The 23,762-nt window shown below is 41.0% G+C and overlaps 1 protein-coding gene across 4 annotated transcripts in view; it reads left to right on the top strand.

Moving 5' to 3' along the window:
- The window catches only part of LOC124614002 (glucose transporter type 1), a 499,751-nt gene that overhangs the window by 352,921 nt on the left and 123,068 nt on the right, over window positions 1-23,762 (top strand). For 3 of the 4 annotated variants that reach the window (XM_047142810.1, XM_047142809.1, XM_047142808.1), the window contains 2 exons: window positions 786-998; window positions 14,451-14,675. In XM_047142810.1, the coding sequence (XP_046998766.1) occupies window positions 786-998; window positions 14,451-14,675 (438 nt within the window). The remainder of the gene's footprint in view (window positions 1-785; window positions 999-14,450; window positions 14,676-23,762) is intronic. The other variant, XM_047142807.1, reaches the window with a different exon arrangement.

Raw genomic sequence — 23,762 nt, 5'->3', positions numbered from 1 at the left:
CATTCACAGATGTTCTTCTGGCAACTCCCCCAATAGAAAATACCAGCATGTGACATGATTGGACGATGATGCCAATTAACACTATTTTATATAACAGAGTTAATTTGCAGTATTTTTGCTCTTCGATTGAATCAACAACTTGTTGTTTACCGCAATTGTATTCCAATTTTTTCCATTTTTATTTCCATTTGTTTATTTTCATTGTTTTATTTCCATTCTTTTGTTTTAATTTCCATTCTTTTGTTTTAATTTCCATTCTTTTGTTTTAATTTCCATTCTTTTGTTTTAATTTCCATTCTTTTGTTTTAATTTCCATTCTTTTGTTTTAATTTCCATTCTTTTGTTTTAATTTCCATTCTTTTGTTTTAATTTCCATTCTCTTTTTTTTTTAATTTCCATTCTCTTTTTTTTTTAATTTCCATTCTCTTTTTTTTTTAATTTCCATTCTCTTTTTTTTTTAATTTCCATTCTCTTTTTTTTTTAATTTCCATTCTCTTTTTTTTTTAATTTCCATTCTCTTTTTTTTTTAATTTCCATTCTCTTTTTTTTTTTTAATTTCCATTCTCTTTTTTTTTTTTAATTTCCATTCTCTTTTTTTTTTTTAATTTCCATTCTCTTTTTTTTTTTTAATTTCCATTCTCTTTTTTTTTTTAATTTCCATTCTTTTTTTTTAATTTCCATTCCATTCTTCTTCTTCTTCTTCTTCCTTTTTTTATTTTGCTGTCTGACAATGTAAGTAACATTGTTTTGTTGTGTAATAATTAGTATTATCCTTCTTGTTTCAGGTGTTCTACTACTCAACAGACTTGTTTAAAAACTCAGGACTTACTGAGGAAAGTGCCAAATTCGCTACAATTGGCATTGGTGCCATTATGGTGGGCATGACACTTGTTTCTATACCACTCATGGACCGCACCGGTCGGCGCACACTTCATCTGTATGGCCTGGGAGGAATGTTCATTTTCTCCATATTCATCACCATTTCATTTCTAATAAAGGTTTGTTATGCAATCTCAGTTTTCACAGTTCAGTTACTTGCATATATTTATGATCCTTGACTAATATAGCAGGATCTTTGTAAGTAGTGAAGTAAGTAACTTAATGCATAAATCAGATGAATTAGGTATCCTATTGTTGTCTTACACTGATCAACTAGAACATTGTGACCACTGCCCACCACAAGATTGAAAGACACATGGTAGTGTTGCGGGCACATAATGTTTCAAGGAAAGTTTATAAGCGTAACAGAGATGAATGGGAAGTCATTCTAGCAATGATATGGGTGTCATATGGATATGGAGAAATGTACTGACATAATTGAATGTAATTAAGGGCAGATTGTTGTTGCCTGGTGTCTGGGAACAAGTGATGCAGTATGTTCTCTTTTAGCATGCTTCTGTCATGAGCATTAATGAAAAGTAGTTGACAGACAATGAAACTGCAAATAGGCAACAAGATGTTGGTTGTTCATGCCTCATCACTGAGCATGGAGGTAGGAGGCTTACCCCTCAGTAGAGCAGGATAGTGATTGTCTGTTGCAGATCTGATGATGGAATACAGTGCTGGTACAGGCACAAGTGTTTCAGAGAACACTATTGAGCACATATTGTTGAACATGGGACTCTGTAACACACAACCCCTACATGTCCCAGTGTTGGGCCAACGTCGTCCTCAATTACCACTGCAGTGGAAACAGGATCATCGAGATTGGATCAATGAAAACATGTTGCCTGAATAGTGTTTCTTGTTACATCTGATCGATGGTCTTGTCTGGACACACAGACAAACGGGGCAGTATCATGCTGTTGTGGACATTCACCTGAGCTTCCATGGGATCTGTGATAGGAATCAAAGGCACCATTACAGCAGTGGACTTAATTATTGTGGACCTCCTGCAGCCACTCACACTTGATGTCTTACCTGAGGTCAATGGCATTTTTCATCATGAGAACTGGTCATATTACCAAGCCAGAATTGTGATTTGAGAACCATCATACTGAACTCATGTTAAATGTATTTCCCACCAAATTCATGTGATCTGAGTCAAATGGAAAACATCTGGGTGGTTGTTGGGCACCAGCTCTGTATACACAAACCATCGGCTCACAATTTGTGGGAATTGCATGATCTGTGGTGCCACATACCTCCAGAAACCTACCAACGTCTTCTTGAATTCATGCCAGGCAGAATCGCTGCAGTATTTTGTTCCCAACAGTTGGTCATAATGTTTTGGCTTATCGATGTAATTATTGGCACTGTACATTTGCAGCTATATTAATAAGTAAATAATAAACTGAATATTGATAAATGACGTGAGAAGACACATTAATTCGTCATGCCCAGATGACATTGATGGGAAGAGAGACATACAAGGAAAGTTTCTGACTAATGTCAGTCAGCTAAGAATCCTGAGAACATACACATATAACATCTGGAGCAAAATAGGTTAATATTACTGTTGAACTACCTTAGAAGAACTACTATGTTGTTGGAAACACAACTTCTCAGGTGTACAGCAGGGTCTGAGGATATACTTCAATTTATAAGTTAAGAGTGATAGCAGAAAAGACTGACGGTATTACATTCCATATCTTAGCTGCAGTTGGATTACACACAAACGTGTGTGCATTTTGTTGTTCTAGGAGGAAAGGAAAGGAAGGAAGAGAATACAGTATGTCTGAGAGATGAAGCAATGAATAATGCTTACACGCACTAAACATGCCTAGTAAAATTCTTATTCAATCTCATAATTCTTTATCCACTGTCTTACTTGCTTTTATCTCCAGTCATTTTACCTTTGGATCATTATGTGCATACTTTGTATTTAAGGTACATGTTCAAAAGCAAGTAACTTCTGCAAGCACTTGCTGATGATGTTTTACATTATAACAGAGGCTTTTGAAACTTAAGTCCCACAACTAATTTCAGCAAGTTAATTTCGGAAACTCTTTGCAAGTACTTGCAGTGTTTCCATTAGAGTCATGAGATGGGCAAGTGGAATATTACAACGTCATGCTTAAAAAATCAGAGCAGGTGACACTGTTGTTGTGGTTGTTGTTGTTATTATTATTATTATTAAACAATGTGAAACCTAGGGTGAAATAGAGATAATATTATGGAAAGGATAGATTATTACTCACCATGTAGCAGAGATATTGAGTCACAGACAAGCACGACGAAAAAACTACCAAACCTGTCAGCTTTCCCACATGCGCCCCCCCCCCCCCCCCCCCCCCCCCCCCCCCCCCCCCCCCCCCCCCCCCCCACACACACACACACATAGGAGGAGGCTGGGGCAGGGAGATGGAGGGGGAGGGATAGCGGGGTACTGCTGAGGGATGTAAAGTGATGTTTGTGGGAGCATACCGGGGGAGGGGGGGGGGGGGGTGAGAGAGAGAGAGAGAGAGAGAGAGAGAGAGAGAGAGAGAGAGGGAGGGGGGGGGAGAGAGAGGGGGGGGGGGGGCGGGTGGGTAAGTAAAGGTGAGAAGTGAAACGAGTGTGGGTTCACTTGTGGAATAGAAGGCTGTAGACTGGAAACAGGGAAGGGAATAGGTGGGTGAAGGATGCAGTCTCCTACTTAATCCACCATCCAGATTGCTTCTCCCATCATGTGGAGTTCCTCGCAGTCAGGCCCTGGCGACCAGACAGTGATCGCGTGTGTGTGTGTGTGTGTGTGTGTGTGTGTGTGTGTGTGTGTGTAGGCCTTCTGGCTGAAAGCTAAAGTGTTTAGTGGTGTTTTTATTGTGCCTGTCTATGACGCAACATCTCTGCAACATGGAGAGTAGCAGTCTATCCATTTCTTCTTCTTCTTCTTCTTCTCTTCTTCTTCTTTTCTTCTCCATCTTATTCTTATTCTTCTCATTATTATTATTAAAGAATAATTGTAATAAAAGCAAAAAGATAGATAGAATAATTGTTTGGGCAAAGAAATGGGTACAGAAGTGTACAAATTTAAGTGTATGAGAAACACATTTAAATTTCTTGTCCACTAAGTCTACAATTTGTGATATTCTTTTCCCCTCAAAATCTGCCACAATATTTTCTGGTGCATCCAGCAATTTATCACACGGTTCTTATGAGCTTTGTGTTTCATGTCCCACAATACAGGAAAGCGTTCCACTTTCTTAATTCACAGTTGCTTTCTTGTACTGGTCCACGCGTTTTTCTCACTTATCAATACTGCATTTTCGTACCTATCATAAACACACAAAATTTCTATGAATTTTATAAAACTTCCAGCAACTGGCAAGTAATTACAGCAAGATGCAAGGAACTGTTTCCATTAAACTTGCAGAAGTTATTTGTAGAGGTTGATTAAACTTGGGGAAGTTGACTTGCTCAGCCTTTTTTTCCACAGCAAAGGACTTGGAAAAGTAGCTTCTACAAGCGACTTACTGAAGTTCACTAGCTAGCTGACACATCTATTTAGAGATTTTGAGCATGGATTTGTACTTATTTGTAACTAATTTCCAATGATATGTAATTTTTATGAATTATTCAGCATTACACTATGGAAACTGTAATGAGGACTGTGTGTATGATAACTTGTACATGTTGTGCAGTTGAGGTAGTTACATCTGACACAATCTGTTATGCTGTGGCAAGTTGACATTAAGATTTTTATGCTTTAATAACTGTGTGCACTGTCTTCAGAACCCCCCAGGGGGTCCACAACTCTTTTGTGGATACGTGCGCAGCGAGTGTGGGACCCCGAGCTAATGTGGCCCTCCTTCCTTTCCGGGCTGCATACCTTCCCTTTCCGCATCCTTCCCCGTCCCCCATCTTCGCCCCCCCCCCCTCCACCCCCCCTTCACCCCCCCCTCCACCCCCCCTCCACCCCCCCTTCACCCCCCCCCCTCCACCCCCCTTCACCCCCCCCCCCCTCCACCTCTGGCTCTTTCCTTCTCTTTCTCCCCCTCTGGGAGTATGGTTTGTGCCTACGTCCGGAGACGAACGCTCGAAACTGTTACAAATTCGTTGCTTTCTACACTTCCAAGTCTTCGTCCTTCCTCTGTCCTTCTCTTTTCCTTACCTCTTGTCTTTGCCGTTTTCTCCACTGCGGCGTTTGAGACCCCTCTTCTTTCCTTTCCCTTTCTCTTTTTTCCTCCCTGTGCGTGTCTGAAGGCCGACCCACGCATTTCCACGCGTAGCCGGTGACGGGGTAACGCGTAATTTCCCGCCCCGGGTAGACAGGTAGGACACATACGTACCCCCTGGTAATGGCCAGGCCCAGGGAGGGGTGATTACCCGAGCTGATACCTTCCAAAAGTGCCGATTGGTCCCTCCGTCCGTTTGTCGGGAGGTGTGACCTGAGGTGTGAACAATCACCTAAGGTGGGAGTGCCCTCAGAGAGGGCCCCCACAAAGGAGGAGAGCGCCATCGGAGACGCCGGTAATCATGGGGGATTCTTCCGCAATGGTTTTTTTACCTTCCACTATGTCTGCTCACAAGCGTAAGTTCACTGAGTCTCAGCCAGACAGAGTTCTTCCATTGTTGCCACAGTGCCTTGTTGTTTCTCGGTCTGACGAAGGTCACGACTTCTCCACGGTCAACCCTTTCATTATTCAGAAAGGTGTCAACGCAATTGTAGGTCCTGTAAAGTCTTGTTCCAGATTACAAAATGGCACCTTGTTGTTAGAAACAGTCAGTGCCCTCCAGGCATAAAAATTTCTGTGTGCTTCACTGCTCCACACCTTCCCTGTCCGGGTTGAAGCGCACCACACATTAAATTCCTTGCGTGGAGTCGTTTATACACGCTCCCTCGATGGATTGTCTGACGAAGAAATTCAGCACTACCTGTCTGACCAGGGCGTAACGGCTGTTCATAGAGTTATGAAAAGGGTTGACACGAACATCATTCCAACCCACACTGTCTTCTTGACATATGACAAAGTTCAACTCCCATTGAAAATCAAAGCAGGCTATGAGATAATTTCCGTTCGCCCTTACGTCCCAAACCCTACGCGTTGCTATCGGTGTCAGCGGTTCAATCACACCAGCCAGTCCTGTTCCAATCCGGCCAAATGTGTTACGTGTGGCAAGGATGCCCATGAGGGTGCTTGTCCACCTCCATCCCCTCGCTGCATCAACTGTATGGGTGACCACGCTGCGTCCTCTCAAGATTGCCTCGTTTTTAAGGACGAAAAGCTCATCCAGGAAATCAGAGTGACGGAAAAGGTGTCGACCTTTGCTGCTCGAAAATTATTCGCCAGTCGACAGCCCACCGTGCCTCAGATAGGAGAATACAGCACTGTCCTTGCTTCTCCTCGGCCAACAAAGGTGGCGGCCATGCAGACTTGTGACCTCACCTTTAGTGCCACGGTCGTCAGATCGGCCAGCGCAAAGATCGCCCGTTCAACCTCACCACTTTCGCCTGCCCACTCTATGGCTCACCCTTCGTCGGGTTCTGCTAAATCTCGAGCCCAAAAGTCAGACACCAAGACTTTGAAAAAAGAGCATACTCGTGAAGATTTTTTACGTACCCCAACTTCACACCCATCGGTTCCTCCTTCATCTAAACATCATACTTCCAAGAAGGCTACAAAGAAACCCAGTTCATCTCCTTCTCCGCCAAGGCGTGTCGCATCTGTAGCACCACCTGGCGGAAATCGCCCTCGGCCGTCTTCTGTGTCGTCGAGGCGCACTGCTGGCGGCCGATCAGCCGGCCGATCACTGGTGGCAGGAGCTGCTGCTGAACAACCTATGGATCAGGATCTTCTGCCTTCGGCTGAATGCCATTCCATGCTGTCGGTCACAAGCTCTGAGCAGCCGTTGAGTTGACAGCGACCTTGGTCACATTCCTCCATTTTCTGTTCACCCTATGTCCATTATCCACTGGAATATCCGCGGCATTCGAGCCAATCGGGATGAATTGTCGATCCTCATACGATCCTAATCGCCGGTCATTTTCTGTCGTCAGGAAACAAAGCTGCATCCCCATGACCGCTTTGTTCTCCCTCATTTTCAGTCTGTCCGATATGATCTCCCCTTTGTTGAAGGCACTCCAGCCCATGGAGGACTCATGATTCTTCTCCATGATACTCTCCATTATCGCCCAATCCACTTAAACACTTCCTTCCAAGCTGTCGCCGTTCGTCTTTCCCTTTCTGGATACATGTTCTCTCTTTGTACTGTATACATTCCATCGTCCACACCAATGGCACGAGCTGATCTCCTTCATCTTCTTGGTCAGCTTCCACCCACCTATTTGCTGGTTGGGGCTTCAATGCCCACCACCCGCTTTGGGGATCTCCACATCCTTGTCCACGTGGCTCCCTATTGCTAGATGTCTTCCACCAAGCGGATCTAGTTTGCCTCAACACTGGGGCCCCCACATTTTTGTCTGCCTCCACGACACATTTATCTCATTTGGACCTTGCGGTCGGTACTGTTCCGCTAGCTCGGCGCTTCGAATGGTTCGCTCTTGATGATACACACTCGAGTGACCACTTTCCATGTGTCCTTAGACTGCAGCCTCAACTGCCATCTATGCGCCCGCGACTCTGGAAGTTTGCCCAAGCCGATTGGACACTTTTTTCGTCTCTAGCGACATTCGATGACTGTCACTTTCCCAGCGTCGATGATGAGGTCAAACACATTACCGACGTTATTCTTACAGCTGCGGAACGTTCAATACCATGCACCTCCGAATTGCCCCGGCGCCCCCCCAGTTCCTTGGTGGAACGAGGCATGCCGTGACGCAATACGTGAGCGGCGACGTGCTCTCCGCGTTCTCCGCCACCATCCTACTTTGGCCAACTGTATCCGCTATAAGCAGTTCCGTGCGCGATGCCGTCGTGTCATCCGCGATAGCAAGAAGGCAAGCTGGAAATTCTTTATTAGCTCATTTAACACCTTCACTCCCTCCTCGGAAGTTTGGAGTCGGCTTCAACAGTTCTCAGGCGCGCCTAGTTTCTCCCCGGTCTCTGGGCTCACTGTCGCGCATGATACATTAGTGGACCCTGTCGCAATTTCTAACTCATTGGGTCAGCACTTTGCTGAGATTTCGAGCTCTTCAAATTACCCGCCAGCATTTCTCCCGAAGAAACGTGCAGCGGAAGTGCGACATCTTGCTTTCTCCTCTCAAAATCGCTAAAGCTACAATACTGTTTTCTCCATGCGGGAACTACAACATGCACTCTCTTCTTCTCGCTCCTCCGCCCCAGGACCGGATGGTATCCACGTCCAAATGTTGCTGCATTTATCAACCCATAGTCTGCGTTACCTCCTTCGCCTTTATAATCGAATTTGGACCGACAGTACTTTTCCCAGACGATGGCGGGAAGCTATCGTCGTTCCTGTTCCGAAACCTGGAAAGGACAAACATCTCCCCTCTAGCTATCGCTCCATTTCTCTCACGAGTAGTGTCTGTAAGGTTTTGGAGCGTATGGTGAATTACCGTTTAGCTTGGTAGCTGGAATCCCGCAGTCTTTTAACACCTGCCCAATGCGGATTCCGAAAGCATCGTTCTGCAGTTGACCATCTTGTTGCTCTCTCCACTTATATCATGAACAATTTTCTCCAGAAACGCCAAACAGTAGCAATATTTTTTGATCTGGAGAGAGCATACGATACCTGTTGGAGGACAGGCACCCTCCGCACACTGTTCTCTTGGGGCTTTCGAGGTCGGCTGCCCCTTTTTCTTCGCGAATTTATGGCAGAGCACACATTTAGGGTGCGGGTGAACACTACTCTCTCCCATACTTTCTCCCAAGAAAACAGGGTACCCCAGGGCTCCGTGCTGAGTGTTGTGCTGTTTGCCATTGCCATAAATCCAATTATGGATTGTCTCCTTCCTGATGTCTCGGGCTCCCTCTTTGTGGACGATTTTGCGATCTACTACAGCTCTCAATGGACCAGCCTTCTTGAACGACGTCTTCAAGGATGTCTCGATCGCCTCCACACTTGGAGCATCGAAACCGGCTTCCGTTTTTCTCCCAGTAAGACCGTTTGTGTTACTTTTTGGCGACGTAAGGAGTTTCTTCTGCCCTCCTTACATCTAGGTCCTGTCAACCTTCCATTTCCAGACGTCGTTAAATTCTTGGGTCTTATGTTTGACAGAAAACTGTGCTGGTCCTCCGATGTTTCCTATCTTTCGGCTCGCTGTCTGCGGTCCCTCAACACCCTCCGTGTCCTGAATGGTACCTCCTGGGGAGCGGACCGAGTGGTCCTTCTCCGCCTCTATCGCGCCTTAGTGCGCTCGAAATTGGACTATGGAAGCATAGTCTACTCCTCTGCTCGACCGTCTATTCTTCGGCGTCTCGACTCTATCCACCACCGTGGATTTCATTTAGTGTCTGGAGCTTTTTACACCAGTCCTGTGGAAAGCCTTTATGCTGAGACTGCTGAATCTCCGCTGTCCAATCGGCGAGCAGTCCTTCTGAGTCGTTATGCTAGCCATCTGTCTTCCATGCCTGCTAATCCAGCCCATGACATTTTTTTCGACGCCTCGTTTGATGTAGGATATGCAGGCCGCCCCTCCTCCCTACTACCACCGGGAGTCCGCTTCCGTCAACTGCTCCATTCTCTTTCCTTCCGCTTTCCTAAAACCTTCTTGACAACTTGGGGTACAGCACCGCCTTGGCTCCGTCCCCGGATCTGCCTGCTCCGTGACCTTTGTCGATTTCCCAAGGAAGGTACCCCTTCACTTGTTTATCATCGGGCATTTGCTGCTCTATGTGCGCAAATGACGGAAGCCACATTTATTTACACCGACGGCCCGAAAACATCATTAAGTGTAGGGAGTGCATATATTGTTGGCGACACCCCAAATCACTTTCAGCTTCCCGACCAGTGTTCGGTTTATACTGTGGAGCTTTACGCTGTTCTCCAGGCTATCCACTACATCCGCCGCCATCAGCGGATACAGTATGTTATCTGCTCAGATTCTCTCAGCTCTCTCCTCAGTCTCCAAGCTCTTTACCCTGTGCACCCTCTGGTCCACCGGATTCAGGACTGTCTGCACTTGCTCCACCTGGGGGGCGTCTCGGTGGCGTTCCTCTGGCTCCCGGGACATGTTGGTATCTGTGGAAATGAGGCGGCTGATATTGCAGCCAAGGCTGCAGTCTCTCTTCTTCGGCCAGCTATTCAGTCGATTACCTTCGCCAATCTACGGAGCGTTTTATGTCGTTGTGTTGTTCATTTACGGCACGCACATTGGTCGACACTTCCCCATAATAAATTGCGGGACATGAAAGCTCTTTCTTGTGCTTGGACGTCTCCCTCCCGAGCTCGTCGTCGGGAGGAGGTAATTTTAACTAGACTCGGGATAGGGCACTGTCTTTTTAGCCATCGACATCTTTTAAGCGGCGATCCTCCCCCACTCTGTCCCCACTGCTCTCAGCTGTGGACGGTAAGACACCTTTAATTGAGTGCCCCTATTTTAATCCGTTACGCTCCCGTCTACAGCTATCGCCTGATATATCGTCGATTTTAGCAGATGTCCCATTGCTGCTGGTTTCCATTTTCGGTTTTTTACTGTTTCCTAAGTCCCGGACCGAGTGCTAATGACCATAGCAGTTTTGCGCCCTAAAAAAAAAAAAAAAACTTATCCGTAACTGGCCTTCAGAGTAATTTCACTGTCTGCAAGTTATTTTGTATACGTGAGGCTTACAGTGAGCATCACAGTATGGTATTTTGCTTCTCTGAGCCAACCAAGGGCCAAAAAACTATGCATGGAGTCACTTACTGTGAGCACTGGAAAATGTGATGTAGAAAAATTCTGTTGATCATTAATTTTGTCCTAAACATTTTTCTTAGACCAAGCAAATTCCAGAGTTTTATAATCATGTGCTATGCTGTTTTTAATTTTTCTTCATTGTCAGTATTAAGTAATTTCACTGTTAAGCTATAAATGAGCTTCACTTTTCATTTATGTGTTGTAGAGTTTGAACTGTTTACACACCCAAAACAAAATAATCTTCATGAAAGAGAGGTGTAACATGATTAAACTGCTTGGCTTAGCTACTTAAATCAGAATCCATAAGTTGTGTTAGCTACAATGCAAAGTGATTCATTAGGAAGACTGTGTACTTGTATTCCAAAACACAAAGATTCAAATTGCTGCTTAAATTGAGGTTATCCATGATTTCCTTAGATGCTATGGGGAAATGCTTTGGGGTTCCATGGAGGACAGCATGATCTAAGGCCTACCTCAATCTGAACTTGGATTCCATGACAGCACATGTGTGCATGCGCATATGTGGTGCCTACTCCCTCCAGTGACCTACCAAGGCTTCACTGCTTTCATGCCACGATAAGTCGCTACTGTTAACCATGCTATTAGATAGGTGGTCATAATGTTCTGGCTGATCAGTACAAGATCTGCACACTGATTGTATGGTTCAATCTTTCTGTGAGTAAGTTAAGATAAATGTTTTACTGTCTCAAACATGTACTACCAACTCAGATGGGTTCATCATGTGCACACTTTTATAATGTGAACCCCCCTTCTAACAATGTCAATTCAGGCTAATGTTAATAATTTTATGTTATCCTTTCAGTATTTAAATGCCATGTATGTATTAAACGAATGATTTTAATGGCCCTCAACTTAAATTTCAGTTGCAGCTTCCACATGCATGTATTTGTTTGTTTTGTAATATCACATTGATTTATATTGTATGCACATACATTACAATGCATTCATTCATTTTCTGTTGAAAGTGAATTTTAACATTGTAGCTTTGTGGGATACTTGCACAAAAATTTGTTAGCTAGAATTGTATTTACATTGAAAATAGTCATGGAACTTTTTTTAAACCCAGCATGTGATTTTGTTAGTTAAGTCTTAAACTAGTATAAACTGCTTTAGATATGTCAAAGTGAAGACTTGAAAATGATGTCAGGAAAATGCCGGTATTTCCATACATACTGACAAAGGTAGTTCACTTATCTGAGAGTGACTAATTCTTGTGCTCTGGTACTGGAATTATTATTAAATCAAAATCGACAAAACTGCTACAAATGAAAATGGCAACAATAAAGACAGATTGAAACTATGCAAATCATGGCCATTGGAAGAAGAGGGAGGGAGGGGAAACAAGCACTGCTTCTAAGGCGTGTTGCTGTCTATAAGACATGGTGTCCAGGTGTGCTGGAGCAGGAGAAAAAGAGGTAAAGAAGGGGGATTGTTTCAAGATGGCTCAAGTTATGAAAGATGCTGCTATACTTTTACTGTTGCAGTCAAAGGTATGGACTGCAACATGACAGTGTGTGCTGCCAGTGTAGGCTGTTTGACCCTCCATTCATTTATGCAGAAAGTTGCTTGCTCACCATTCCACTGTAGAGCTGTACACTCTCTTTTTACTCTCTTTTTATAGTGTCTCCACATCTTCCACTCTTGTTTTAAATCTTTTTCATTTCTAGATAACTACTACAGTCATCATTTGTATATTTTCTGGATATTTTAGTCTTTACCTGTCTCTAAAAGTCTTTTCCTCTAATGCTCATTCCTGTGTAATGCTAATCAGTACAGAATGCTGTAGCAGATGTTCCAGGAGCTGATTTCTGCTTTTAGTAAAGATTTTGCTAGACTCACTTCCTTACCTACTGTTCATAATAACTTTGTTTCTTATGTATCCAGTTAATTTTTAATTTCTGTCAATGCCACCACGTTTCAGTTATTTGTTTTTTCTTCTCTGAGTTTCCAGTAGGCTACATTTCACCGCATAAAATGCGGTTTTCCAGTCTACACTTTCAGGAAATTCTTCAATTCCATGTTAATATTTCATTCCTTGATAGGTCTCTGAAGAAACCTTTCTTCAAGCTGCACAGATCTACTTCTGAAATCATCCTACCTTCTGTGTAAGCTGTGTAGGTGCATTGATATATAACATCGTTAGTACTATTATGTGTAAGGTGTAGCACATGGGAGAACACATCACTCCAGGTGCTTTCAGTATATTACAAGAGAGATAACAATGGGTATGGGCTGTGGATGTTAAGAGTAAATGAATGTGAATCCCATAAAGTATCCTGGACAGGAGGCAAATAGTGAGTTTAGGTGTGTGGGATACTGGATTTGGTAAAGGTATATATCTTCATGTGAGGGGATTCCAGGGGTTTGGATGGAGGGATCCCAAGAGTTTTGAGGATGACTTTAGTTTTATGTTACGTTAAGGATTTGTAGGTCGTGCCTCATAATAATAACTGGAATAAGAACTTCTAGAGGTTTAGAATAGATTCTCTGCCACAAATCTCAGAACTAAAAAAGCATGATCAGCGGACAGATTTATTGCATTGGAAGAAGTGATGTGTGCATGTGATTCAGGGAGTAGAAGGTTTCTAGCACACACAGTATATTTAAATCATTATGATAAAGCAACATTGCAAAAACCATTGGAAAATTTGTAATGAGTAAATGAAACATGGAAAGTGAAACTGTTTTTACATAATGTTCCACTTTGGATCTAACATTGGAAGGCTGCTCAGATTAGGGAGTAAAGCAATGCCTTCTGACGCAAAAATAGTAATATTTACATCATGCGTGTTCTTTGGTGATGAGTTGGTGGAGAGCTTAAGTACCAGTAAGGCTGATGTTGCAAGAGTAGATGGATTGCTTTTGCAGATGAAATGGAGGGATGAGATACAGTAACCATATTACAGCTCCTCAAAAGTTCAAATGATTTTTCATAATTTACAATTGATTATATGGATAATACAACACTGTGTAACATATAAAGCTGATATTAGAAAAATTTATGCCAGTGTTCATGAGACACTGCTGGTGAGATGTGTTGTCAGAGTGTCACTGAGCGTTCCAAATATTGCTACAGATGATGTTGGTGAAATAAGGACTTGCAAACCAAAATTGATATTTTTATGCAGAGAGATGCATTGCAAAAGACTAGATGATTTGTCAGCTGGGTATCACTATGAAAATAAAACAAAGAAGAATCTTGGTGACAAAGAAACAAAATAAGAGAAAGGAACAAATGGAAATGCTGTTTGTCATACATTATCTGAAGTTGGACATTTCATTAACCCTTTTTGGATTGAAATCAATTGGTATATGTATATATCGTTTTTTTAAACTAAAAAGTTCTGACACAGAACAGAACTATAATACTTCAAAATGCATGCTACTGTTAGCTATAAAATGCTTCTGGACTACAAAAAAGGTAGATATCTGGCTCATCCAGAGATTTTAAGCTGTACTTTCAGGTTAGTTTCTTGTTCACATTGCACATGAATGCTTACTTTTTATTTTGTGCATGATGCTTCTTTTGCAGCCCTCCCTTTTTTTGTTATCAGAAAACTTTCCTGATACAACTTGAAGGAGAAGTTGAATTTGCTGACCATTTATGTTTAAAAATTATTTAGCAATGAAGAAATCAATGCATTCTCCAGCATGTTCCTCTGGATGCCTGCATAATTTTTCTTGAGTTTAACTATTTTAACTCTCCTTCACCTGTATCAGGAAAGAAGAACAGGGTACCAACGCCTGATAGGAGTTTTTTGGGTATGTGCAGGAAATGATAGACTGGATGTCGTACCTATCTGTTGTATCAACACTGAGTTTTGTGGTCTTCTTTGCTGTCGGCCCTGGCTCCATACCATGGATGATTACAGCTGAGCTCTTTTCGCAAGGACCACGGCCTGCTGCCATGTCCATAGCAGTCTTAATTAATTGGATTGCAAACTTCCTTGTTGGCATAGGCTTCCCCAGCATGCAGGTTAGTTTCTACATACCATATGACAGAAGTACACATATGTTTAATACAAAATTATAATATATAAAGGTGATTGTTGACTGGTCTAATATTTTCTGCATATGGAGTCTGTGTCTTACCTAGGAAAATATTTTCATTTGTTTACAAACTATAATTCTTCATTTCTATAACAAATTATTCAAATGTTGGTAACATAAAATATTCTAAAGATGATGTGATAAAAATAAAGTGTATTCTGTGTGGGGCATAATCTATTGCTGAGAACATCATTTCTGGAAGAAGCTGAAATTTATGTATTTTGATTTGTCTACAGTTGATGAGATAGACTTATATGATAAATCGGTCAAATGGTGCTTCTACATTATTTACATATATGTTTGTAGTTCTGTGATTTTTTTCCAGGTTACTGTAATCAACTAACTTTATCTAAAAACTACTTAGCAAATTTGGGAAAATGTATTAGCAGTCTTAAGAATTTAAATGGAGGTTATAAACTGAAATAACATCATGAAAAAAAAAAAAAAAAAAGGATTCACATACAGTTCGAAACAATAAACAAAAATGACCATAACCAACCATTCACTTGCAAGTGACTGATGTTATATTCATGAAATCGTGGCAGCGATTCAGTCCCATAACAAAGAATCTTAATCACTCACAAGCAGCAATTAGCCAACCTTCAGAAATTTCCTTTTAACATGCTACCTAATATGACACTAATATTTTCATACATGTATAATGTTCTTGTGCAGTTTGTTGTTGGTAATACATACAATTGAAAGTGGAACTTTTACACTTAGAAGATAAAAGAAGAGCAAAGTTTCATAGTAGTACTGGTTTTTGTAGAGGTATATAAAAGTTCAATACATGATATTCAGAAGATATGTTCCACTGGTAATTAAAAATGATGGAAATGTACTGCAAACTGATGTTCTGTCTTTAAATCTCCTAATGATTTTGCTTGTATTGATAATAAATTATTAACTGCTTGTTTGACAACAAGAAAAGTTCTCAAGTATAAGAAAAGAAGATAAAGCAGATGGGATAAGGTCAAAATTATAAGAGGATGGGGAAAGATTTCTCAGCAAAATTCCATAATGAGTCATAGACCTACTGCCAGTAACTACTGCATCCTACATGCTTCTGAATATGCTTACTGCAGTCATGTCTTGGTCGGCATCTACAGTTTTTACCCCCACACTTTCCTCAAATACTAAATTGGTGATCTCTTGATGTCTCAGAATGTGTCGTTTCAACCAATCCCATTCTTTGGTCAAGTTGCGCCACAAATTTCTTTTCTCTCCAGTTCTGTTCAGTAGCTTCTCATTATTTATGTGATCTACCCATCTAATCTTAAACATTCTTCTGTAGCACCACATTTTGCACGTTTCTATTCTCCTTTTGTCTAAACTGTTTGTTATACATGTTTCACTTCCATACATGACTACATTCCAGACAAATACTTCAGAAAAGACTTCCTAACACTTAAATCTATATTTAGTGTTAGAAGATTTCTCTTCTTCAGAAATGCTTTTCTTGCCATTGCCAGTCTACATTTTATATCCTCTCTATCTTGGCAGTCATCAGGTATTTTACTGTCCACATAGGAAAACTAATCTACTACTTTAAGTGTGTTGTTTCCTAATTCAATTTCGTAGCATCACCTTACTTAATTCGACTATATTCCATTATCCTTGTTTTGCATTTGTTGATATTCATCTTATACCTACATTTCAAGACACTGTCCATTCCATTAAACTGCTCATTCAAGTCCTCTGCTTTCCCAGATGGAACTACAATGTCATCGGCAAACATCAAAGTTTTTATTTTTCCCCCCTGAACTTTAATTCCTACTCCATATTTTTCTTAGGTTTTCCCTTACTGCGTGATCAGTGTACAGATTGAATAATGTCAGGGACTGTCTCACTCTCTTCTTAACCACTGCTTTCTGTTCATGACCCTCGACTCTTATTTCTGCCATCTAATTGCTGGACAAGTTGTAAATGACCTTTCGCTCCCTGTATTTTACCACTGCTACCTTAGAATTTCAAAGAGAGTATTCCAGTCAACATTGTCAAAAGTGTTATCTAAGTCTGCAAATGTTATAAATGTAGGTTTGCCTTTCCTTAACCTATCTTCTAAGATAAGTGGTAGTATCAGTACTTCCTTGCTGGTCCTACATTTCTCCAGAATCCAAACTGATCTTTCCTGAGCTTGGCTTCTATCAGTTTTTCCATTCTTCTGTAAGGAATTTGTGTTAGTATTTTGCAACCATGAGATATTAAATTGATAGTTTGGTAATTTTTCGCCCCTGTCAGCACCTGCTTTATTTGGAACTGGGATTATTCCAGTCTTCTTGAGGGCTAAGTTGATAAGCAGATCAAAATCTTTTATTCAATTGCGTAGTGACCATACTGGTACCAAAATGGAAGATGACAGAAATCAAGGGTGACATGTAATTTCATCTCCAGAAACTGTTTTACTGTGGAAGATCAAAATATGGTTCTTCCTTTTCATTACCACATTATTGCCAAAATGACAAATCCTGGGATAAGTGATTGCAGAACAGAAAAGCAACTACTGTCATGTAGTAGTGGAAAGGCATCTGGATCAGATGAGACAAATTTAATATTCCAGAGACATTATGCTAAAGAACTTGCTCTCCATTCTAGCTGTAGTTTTATCATAGGTCACTGGCGGAACAGGGAGTATCCAGTGAATGGAAAAAGTGCAAGTCAGTCCAGTTTTCAAGAAGGGCTGTAGGACAAATGTACACTATTACAGGCATATATATCTTGGGAAACTTGTCCTGATCTATCTACTTACATACTCCATGCGCCATACATGTACGGTGCATGACTGAGCCTGTCCTGTACCACTACTAGCAATTTCCTTTCCAAATCAACTTGCAAATACAGCAAGGGAAAAAGACTGTCTGTATGCCTCCATAGAGGCCCTAATTTAGAATTGCCCTGCAGTAAGCTTAAAACACCGGTTCTCAAAATTTTCTCAATAGTGTTCTTCAAAAAGAAAGTCACCCTGCCTCCAGATATTCCCATTTTAGCATTCCTAAATTCCTGAAAGTTGTTCAAACCTACAAGTGACAAATCTAGCAGCCTGCCACTGAATTGCTCGGATATTGTCCTTCGTTCTGATCGGTTGCGCATCCAAAAAACCCAAGCAATACTCAAGAACAGGTCACAATAGCATCCTGTATGAGGTCCCTTTTACAGATGAACCACAGTTTCTCAATAAACCAAAGTTGAGCCTTCCCTATCACAGTGCTCATATGGCCATTCCATTTCATATCACTTTGTGAAGTTACGCCCAGATAAGCAAATGACATGGCTGTGTCAAGCAGAACACCACTAATGGTGTATCTGAACATTACATGTTTGTTTTTGCTACTGTTCTGCATTAAGTTACATTTTTCTATATTTGGAGCTAGCTCTCATTCATCACACAAACTGGAAATTGTGTCTAAGTTATCTCGTATTCACCTATAGTTACTTATCAATGACACCTTCCTGTATACCACAGCATCAGCAAGCAATCACAGATTGCTGCCCACCCTGTCTGCCAGATCATTCATGCTTATAGAAGATCGTATTAGTCCTATCACACTTTCTTGGTGCACTCCTGGTGATACCCTTCTCCCTCCTGAACACACGCCATCAAGGACAACATACTGGGTACTTTTACTTAAGAAGTCTTCAAGCCGTTTATAATTCTAAGAACCCACTCCATATGCTCATACCTTTGTTAAAAGCCTGCACTGGGGTACAGCGTCAAGCGCTTTTCATAAATCTAAGAATAATCTGCCTTTTATTCTTCATCCTTAGTTTACAGGATATCATGTGAGAAAAGGGAAAGCTGTGTTTTGCACGAGTGATGCTTTCTAAAACTGTCTTGATTTGTGGACTTAAGTTTTTCACATTATAGGAAATTTACTATATTTTTAATTCAGGACATGTTCAAGAATTCTGCAGCAAACTGATGTTAAGGATATCGGTCTGTAATTTTGATGGTCTATTCTTTTACCCTTCTTACACACAGGACTTGCCTGGACTTTTTTGTAGTCTCATAGGACTTTGAGCACAGCAAGTGATTCGATAAATTCACCCTAAGTAAGGGGTTAATGCCATAGAGTACTCTTTGTAAAACTGAATTTGGATTCTATCTGGACCTGATGACTTATTTATTTTCTACTATTTCTGTTGTTTATCTACACCAGAGAGGATTATTACTGTCATCCATGTGGGTGCAATGGTCAAACAATAGCAGACCAGGTAATGATACCAGAAGTGCCTCCCACCACATACTGTAGGGTGGCTTGAAGAATATAAAACATAAACATGTGTTCTAAGGTCATGTACTTAATACAGTCATGCACTACTGACTGTAACTTCATACGATGATTGTTGGGCACCAGCCGACTTGATAATACTGGCTGATGTAGTGTCTGTTCTTGATGAATACTAAATGCAAGCTGGTGTTAAACATAATCATGGCTAACACAAAAGTGCACAAAATTATTCTTGGATGGTGACTGAGGGATGGGTGGCGGGATAATGGGGAGGCATGAGCTGGAGAGCAGGACAAGTAGCAGGGTAGGAGTGGAGGAAAATGCTAGTGCTGTCTATCAGAGTGTGCAGGTGTCTGGTGGAGACAGGAGAGGGCTGTTAGTTGCAGTGTTGGGAGGCTGCTGTTCTCCCAATCTCAACAGTGACAACACTTCTTCATCACCAATCAGACCCAATTCAAAACCAACATTGAACCCTGCCTGATTAAGTTTACTCTTCAAACCAACCATATTACTCCCCCACTGCCTCCAAATAACCCATTGTTAACTGTCCAGAATTTCCCAACCTCAAACAATGCATCACCATCATTCCCAAATCCCTCAAGATGGTGTGGGCTGTGAAGCAGGCTGTAAAGTGAAGCACATTATCCACAGGGAGAACCAAAACCCACCATCTAAAAATTGACCCTGACATCATAATCCTGCCTGCTGACAAAGGCTTCACCATTGTTGTAATGAATCACATTGATTACCTGGCAGAGGAACTCTGCCAGCTGTCCACCTACAAACACTACCACAGTGACCTCATTCCAGAAGCTCAGCAGGATCTTCAGTACTTCCCCAAATCAGGAAGCCCACAGCAGAATCTCTTCCCTGAATCTCTCTCTCTCCCCCCCCTCACCCCCCACTACTCCCTGCAGTATTTTGCATCTGTGACTTATTAAACTTATAGTTCAGGAATTTTCACAACTATCAGCACCTACTTTCTTTGGAACTGGGATTATTATATTCTTTTTGAAATATGGGGGTATTTTGCCTGTCTAATACATCTTAATCACCAGATGGTAGAGTTTTGTCTTGGCTTGCTCTCCCAAGGTTGTCAGTAGCTCTAGCAGCATGTTGCCTACCCCTAGGGCCTTGTTTCAACTTAGATCTTTCAGCACTTTGTCTAATCCTTCATGTGGTATCATATTTCCCTTCTCATCTTCCTCTACAAGATGGCGGCAAGTGTACATGTAACTTTAAACCGCTCTGCAGTTTTTGAGGACTTAATTTCAATCAAGTGTATTGTGTGTGACGAAACAGTGCTAAATAGAATTACAATGTGCGTGTTTAAACATAAATGGTGCCATTAACACTGCTTTGCTCAGGAAGATTTACAAATACAGTGTAAATATGACATAGAGTGTAACAGCCGCAAGATCGCGAGTGAAAAGTGCTACGCAGGATTAGAAGACAGTGTGCATGACGAACTTCAAAAAGAAATTGACATTATAAAAATATATAAAAACAGTGGAAAACGTGGCACTAACCATACGGGAACTGTCTGAATCATCAAGGCAACAAGATCTCATTAATGCTAGCCATAAAATTCGTAGGTCTGCACAACCAAATGTTCAAAGTGTAAACAGTACGACTGTAACTAGAAATATGAACGAACTGATCACCCAAAAAGACACAAGTGAATTAAACATTAGAAAAGACAGTGTTAATAGTGCGTCTATGGATAAAAATATGAACAAACTATCCACACAAAAAGATGCAAGTGGATTAAACGGAGACAACCACAAGGTAAATGTTCATAAAGAAAGAAAAGTAAACAACCATGTTATGCATAAGCAAGGATACAAGCAACAAACACATATTTTTGCAGATAGTCATGGGAGAGGAGTTACAGAAATTATGAGAAGAAATCACCCAGATCTTAATGTAACAGGCATCATCAAACCAGACGTGCCACTATGCGAATTTTTGAAAAACAGTGACAATATATTGAGGACCGGTAACAGCTGCATCATAATAGGAGGCGCAAATGACGTTTACTGTAATGAAACTTGGCGTACAATGAGAATCCTAAAGGAAACAATAAAAAGGATGCCTCGAGTGCATTTCTACATTGTTAGTATCCCCAGGAAACACGATCTGATGGAAAACTCGTGTGTAAACATCGAGATTGTTACAACAAACAGGCTATTTGAGAAAATATGTAGAGGTTTCCAGAATACGACTTTTGTAGAGATAAACAGTGTTCAAGACATGGTCTCCATATGAACGTAAAAGGGAAAAAGATTATTAGTGCCGAAATACTTAAATTTATTAATGAGTCATCTGTAATGGAAGGCTCTCCAATCCCAATTCCGCCAAAACAAGAATCTGTAATAGTGGAACCATCATTATCTGCAGGAGAGCTATAACAAACACCAGTAGCAGCAGCAAAGGCTCTGATATTCTCACCAGCAGCGTCAGATAAACCACTAGCAGCAGAATCACCACAATCGTCAGCAGAGCTGTTGTCATCAGCAACAGCATCCAGAACAGCAGACCCCATAATACTATCTCAAGGCAATGAAAATGCTTGTGAGGAAATCATACAAGGGTCATTAGCTGCAGCAGCTAACAAAGGAGGGAAGTCACAAAGTCAGAGAGCACAGGAGCCACCAGCAACAGCAACCACACAGAAGAGGTACCTGAGGCCTGCGAGATCAACAGCAGAAGCAGCTTCCAATCAAGACAGATGCCTGAGAACTAGGAGACCTGCTACACTAAGTGAGGATTTTTATGGTATCAAGTAAACAGAAAGAGAACATGGAAAAAGATGTAAGTAAAACTGTCCATCTTAAGTACCAGTGTGACAATAGTGAGAGGAATATAAACATAGGACAAAGATATGACCCAGGTTTAATGATACAAACTGAAAAAAATCACTGCATAGTACCAGAAGCAACGGGAGCAAGTGATGTGCTTAGTATATTACAGGAAGGGGAACTATTAAATTTAAAGTCAACTGTTAGAATACTTCACCAAAATGTTCAATACATAAACAATAAAGCAGAGGAACTAGAGGCAATATTACAGGAATATAGGCCAAACATTCTAGTAGCTACAGAATATGGGCTAAAAGAAAATCACATAGGAATGTACAACTTGAAGAATTATGTGAAAGTAGCCAGTTTTTGCAGAACTTCCTATAAAGGTGGTACGGTTTTTTCTAACTATAAATCAACTAAAGCCATAAATATAACAAAATATACTACAGAATTTAGCTTTGAAGCTACAGCACTGGAAACTAAAATTGCTGGGAATTTGTTGTGTATTAGGTTTCTATCAATCACCAGATAGTGTAATTAAAACCTTCTTTGAACAGCTGGAAGATATAATCCAACACCTCTCAAAAAGAAAAGCTTATTTTGATCATTATAGGAGATCTGAACATACACAAGTAAAAATACAGACAATACTAAGACCCTACTGGACTTATTGTGCATATAAATCTAAAAATAAAAATAGATAAACCAACCAGAGTAACAAAGCATAGTGAAACTATAATTGATCATGTAATAACAAATATTCCTACATGCTATTGTGACACACAGGTAATAAACTCCACATTAGCATACCATTTTACAATCATGATAAACATAAATATAAAGACTAGTGATTCACTGCAGAAGATACGGGAGATGAGAAGACAGAACCACCCACATAACATAAATCTGCTAAAAAAGATGTTAGAGGCAGAAAACTGGGAAACAATATATGCAGCAAAAGATGCAAAAACCAAATGGAACCACTTTTTTTCTTTATTCAACTATTATGATGTTACATGTCCTGTTAGTAAAAGGCTTGTCAAAAAGCAACAAAAAAAGAAAATCTGGGTGACTGGGGATGTAATCCATGCCAGAAATAATCTGAGAGTGTATTATGACCTCTCCAAACAAAAAAAAATATACTGAGGCCTACAACACACTGTATAAAATAAAAAAGAAAGAGTACTGTAGTTTTACCAGCGAAACTACAGCATCATTCATCAGGATGTCTATAGATAAGGGAAAGAACTTCTCAAAAAGTTTATGGTCTTTCATTAATGAAGAGAGAGGAAAAGTAACAAACCGGGCAGAGGACATCTGCCCACTGATGAGCGGGAAAAGCAACACAAACCCTCTAGAAATAGCCAGTACTTTTAACAGATATTATATTACTGTAGCAGACAAATTAATAAGACAAAATAAAACAAATGCAGTAAATAAATTGTTAAAACCCCCACAAACAAATCATACTATGGTTTTCATACATACAACAGATACAGAAGTGTCAAACCTAATAAAACATTAAAATTAAACATTCATCTGGCTGGGATGGTGTCACATCACATCTCATAAAGGAATGCAGAGAATGTATATTAAAACCATTGACACACATGCTGAATGCTGCGATAGAAGAAGGTACCGGGTAATCAAAAAGTCACTATAAATATGAAAACTTAGTAAACCACGGAATAATGTAGATAGAGAGATAAAAATTGACACACATGCTTGGAATGACATGGGTTTTTATTAGGGGGGGGGGGGGAAATAAGTTCACAAAATGTCCGACAGATGGCGCTGGACAGCAAAATGTTAGTGATCGTGCATGACAATCACGTATAAAAGGAGATGTAATGAGAGAGAGAGAGAATCAGATGCGCCAGCAGTCACAGCATGTTGACATTACCTGAAAAGGCGCGTTTAGTGAAGCTGTATTATCAGAATGGGGAATGTGCTTGTTCAGCGTTATGATCCTATCGCCAT

Source organism: Schistocerca americana, chromosome 4, assembly GCF_021461395.2.
Source record: "Schistocerca americana isolate TAMUIC-IGC-003095 chromosome 4, iqSchAmer2.1, whole genome shotgun sequence".
NCBI classification, from domain to species: domain Eukaryota; kingdom Metazoa; phylum Arthropoda; class Insecta; order Orthoptera; family Acrididae; genus Schistocerca; species Schistocerca americana.
This window is presented reverse-complemented; position numbering and strand designations above follow the sequence as displayed.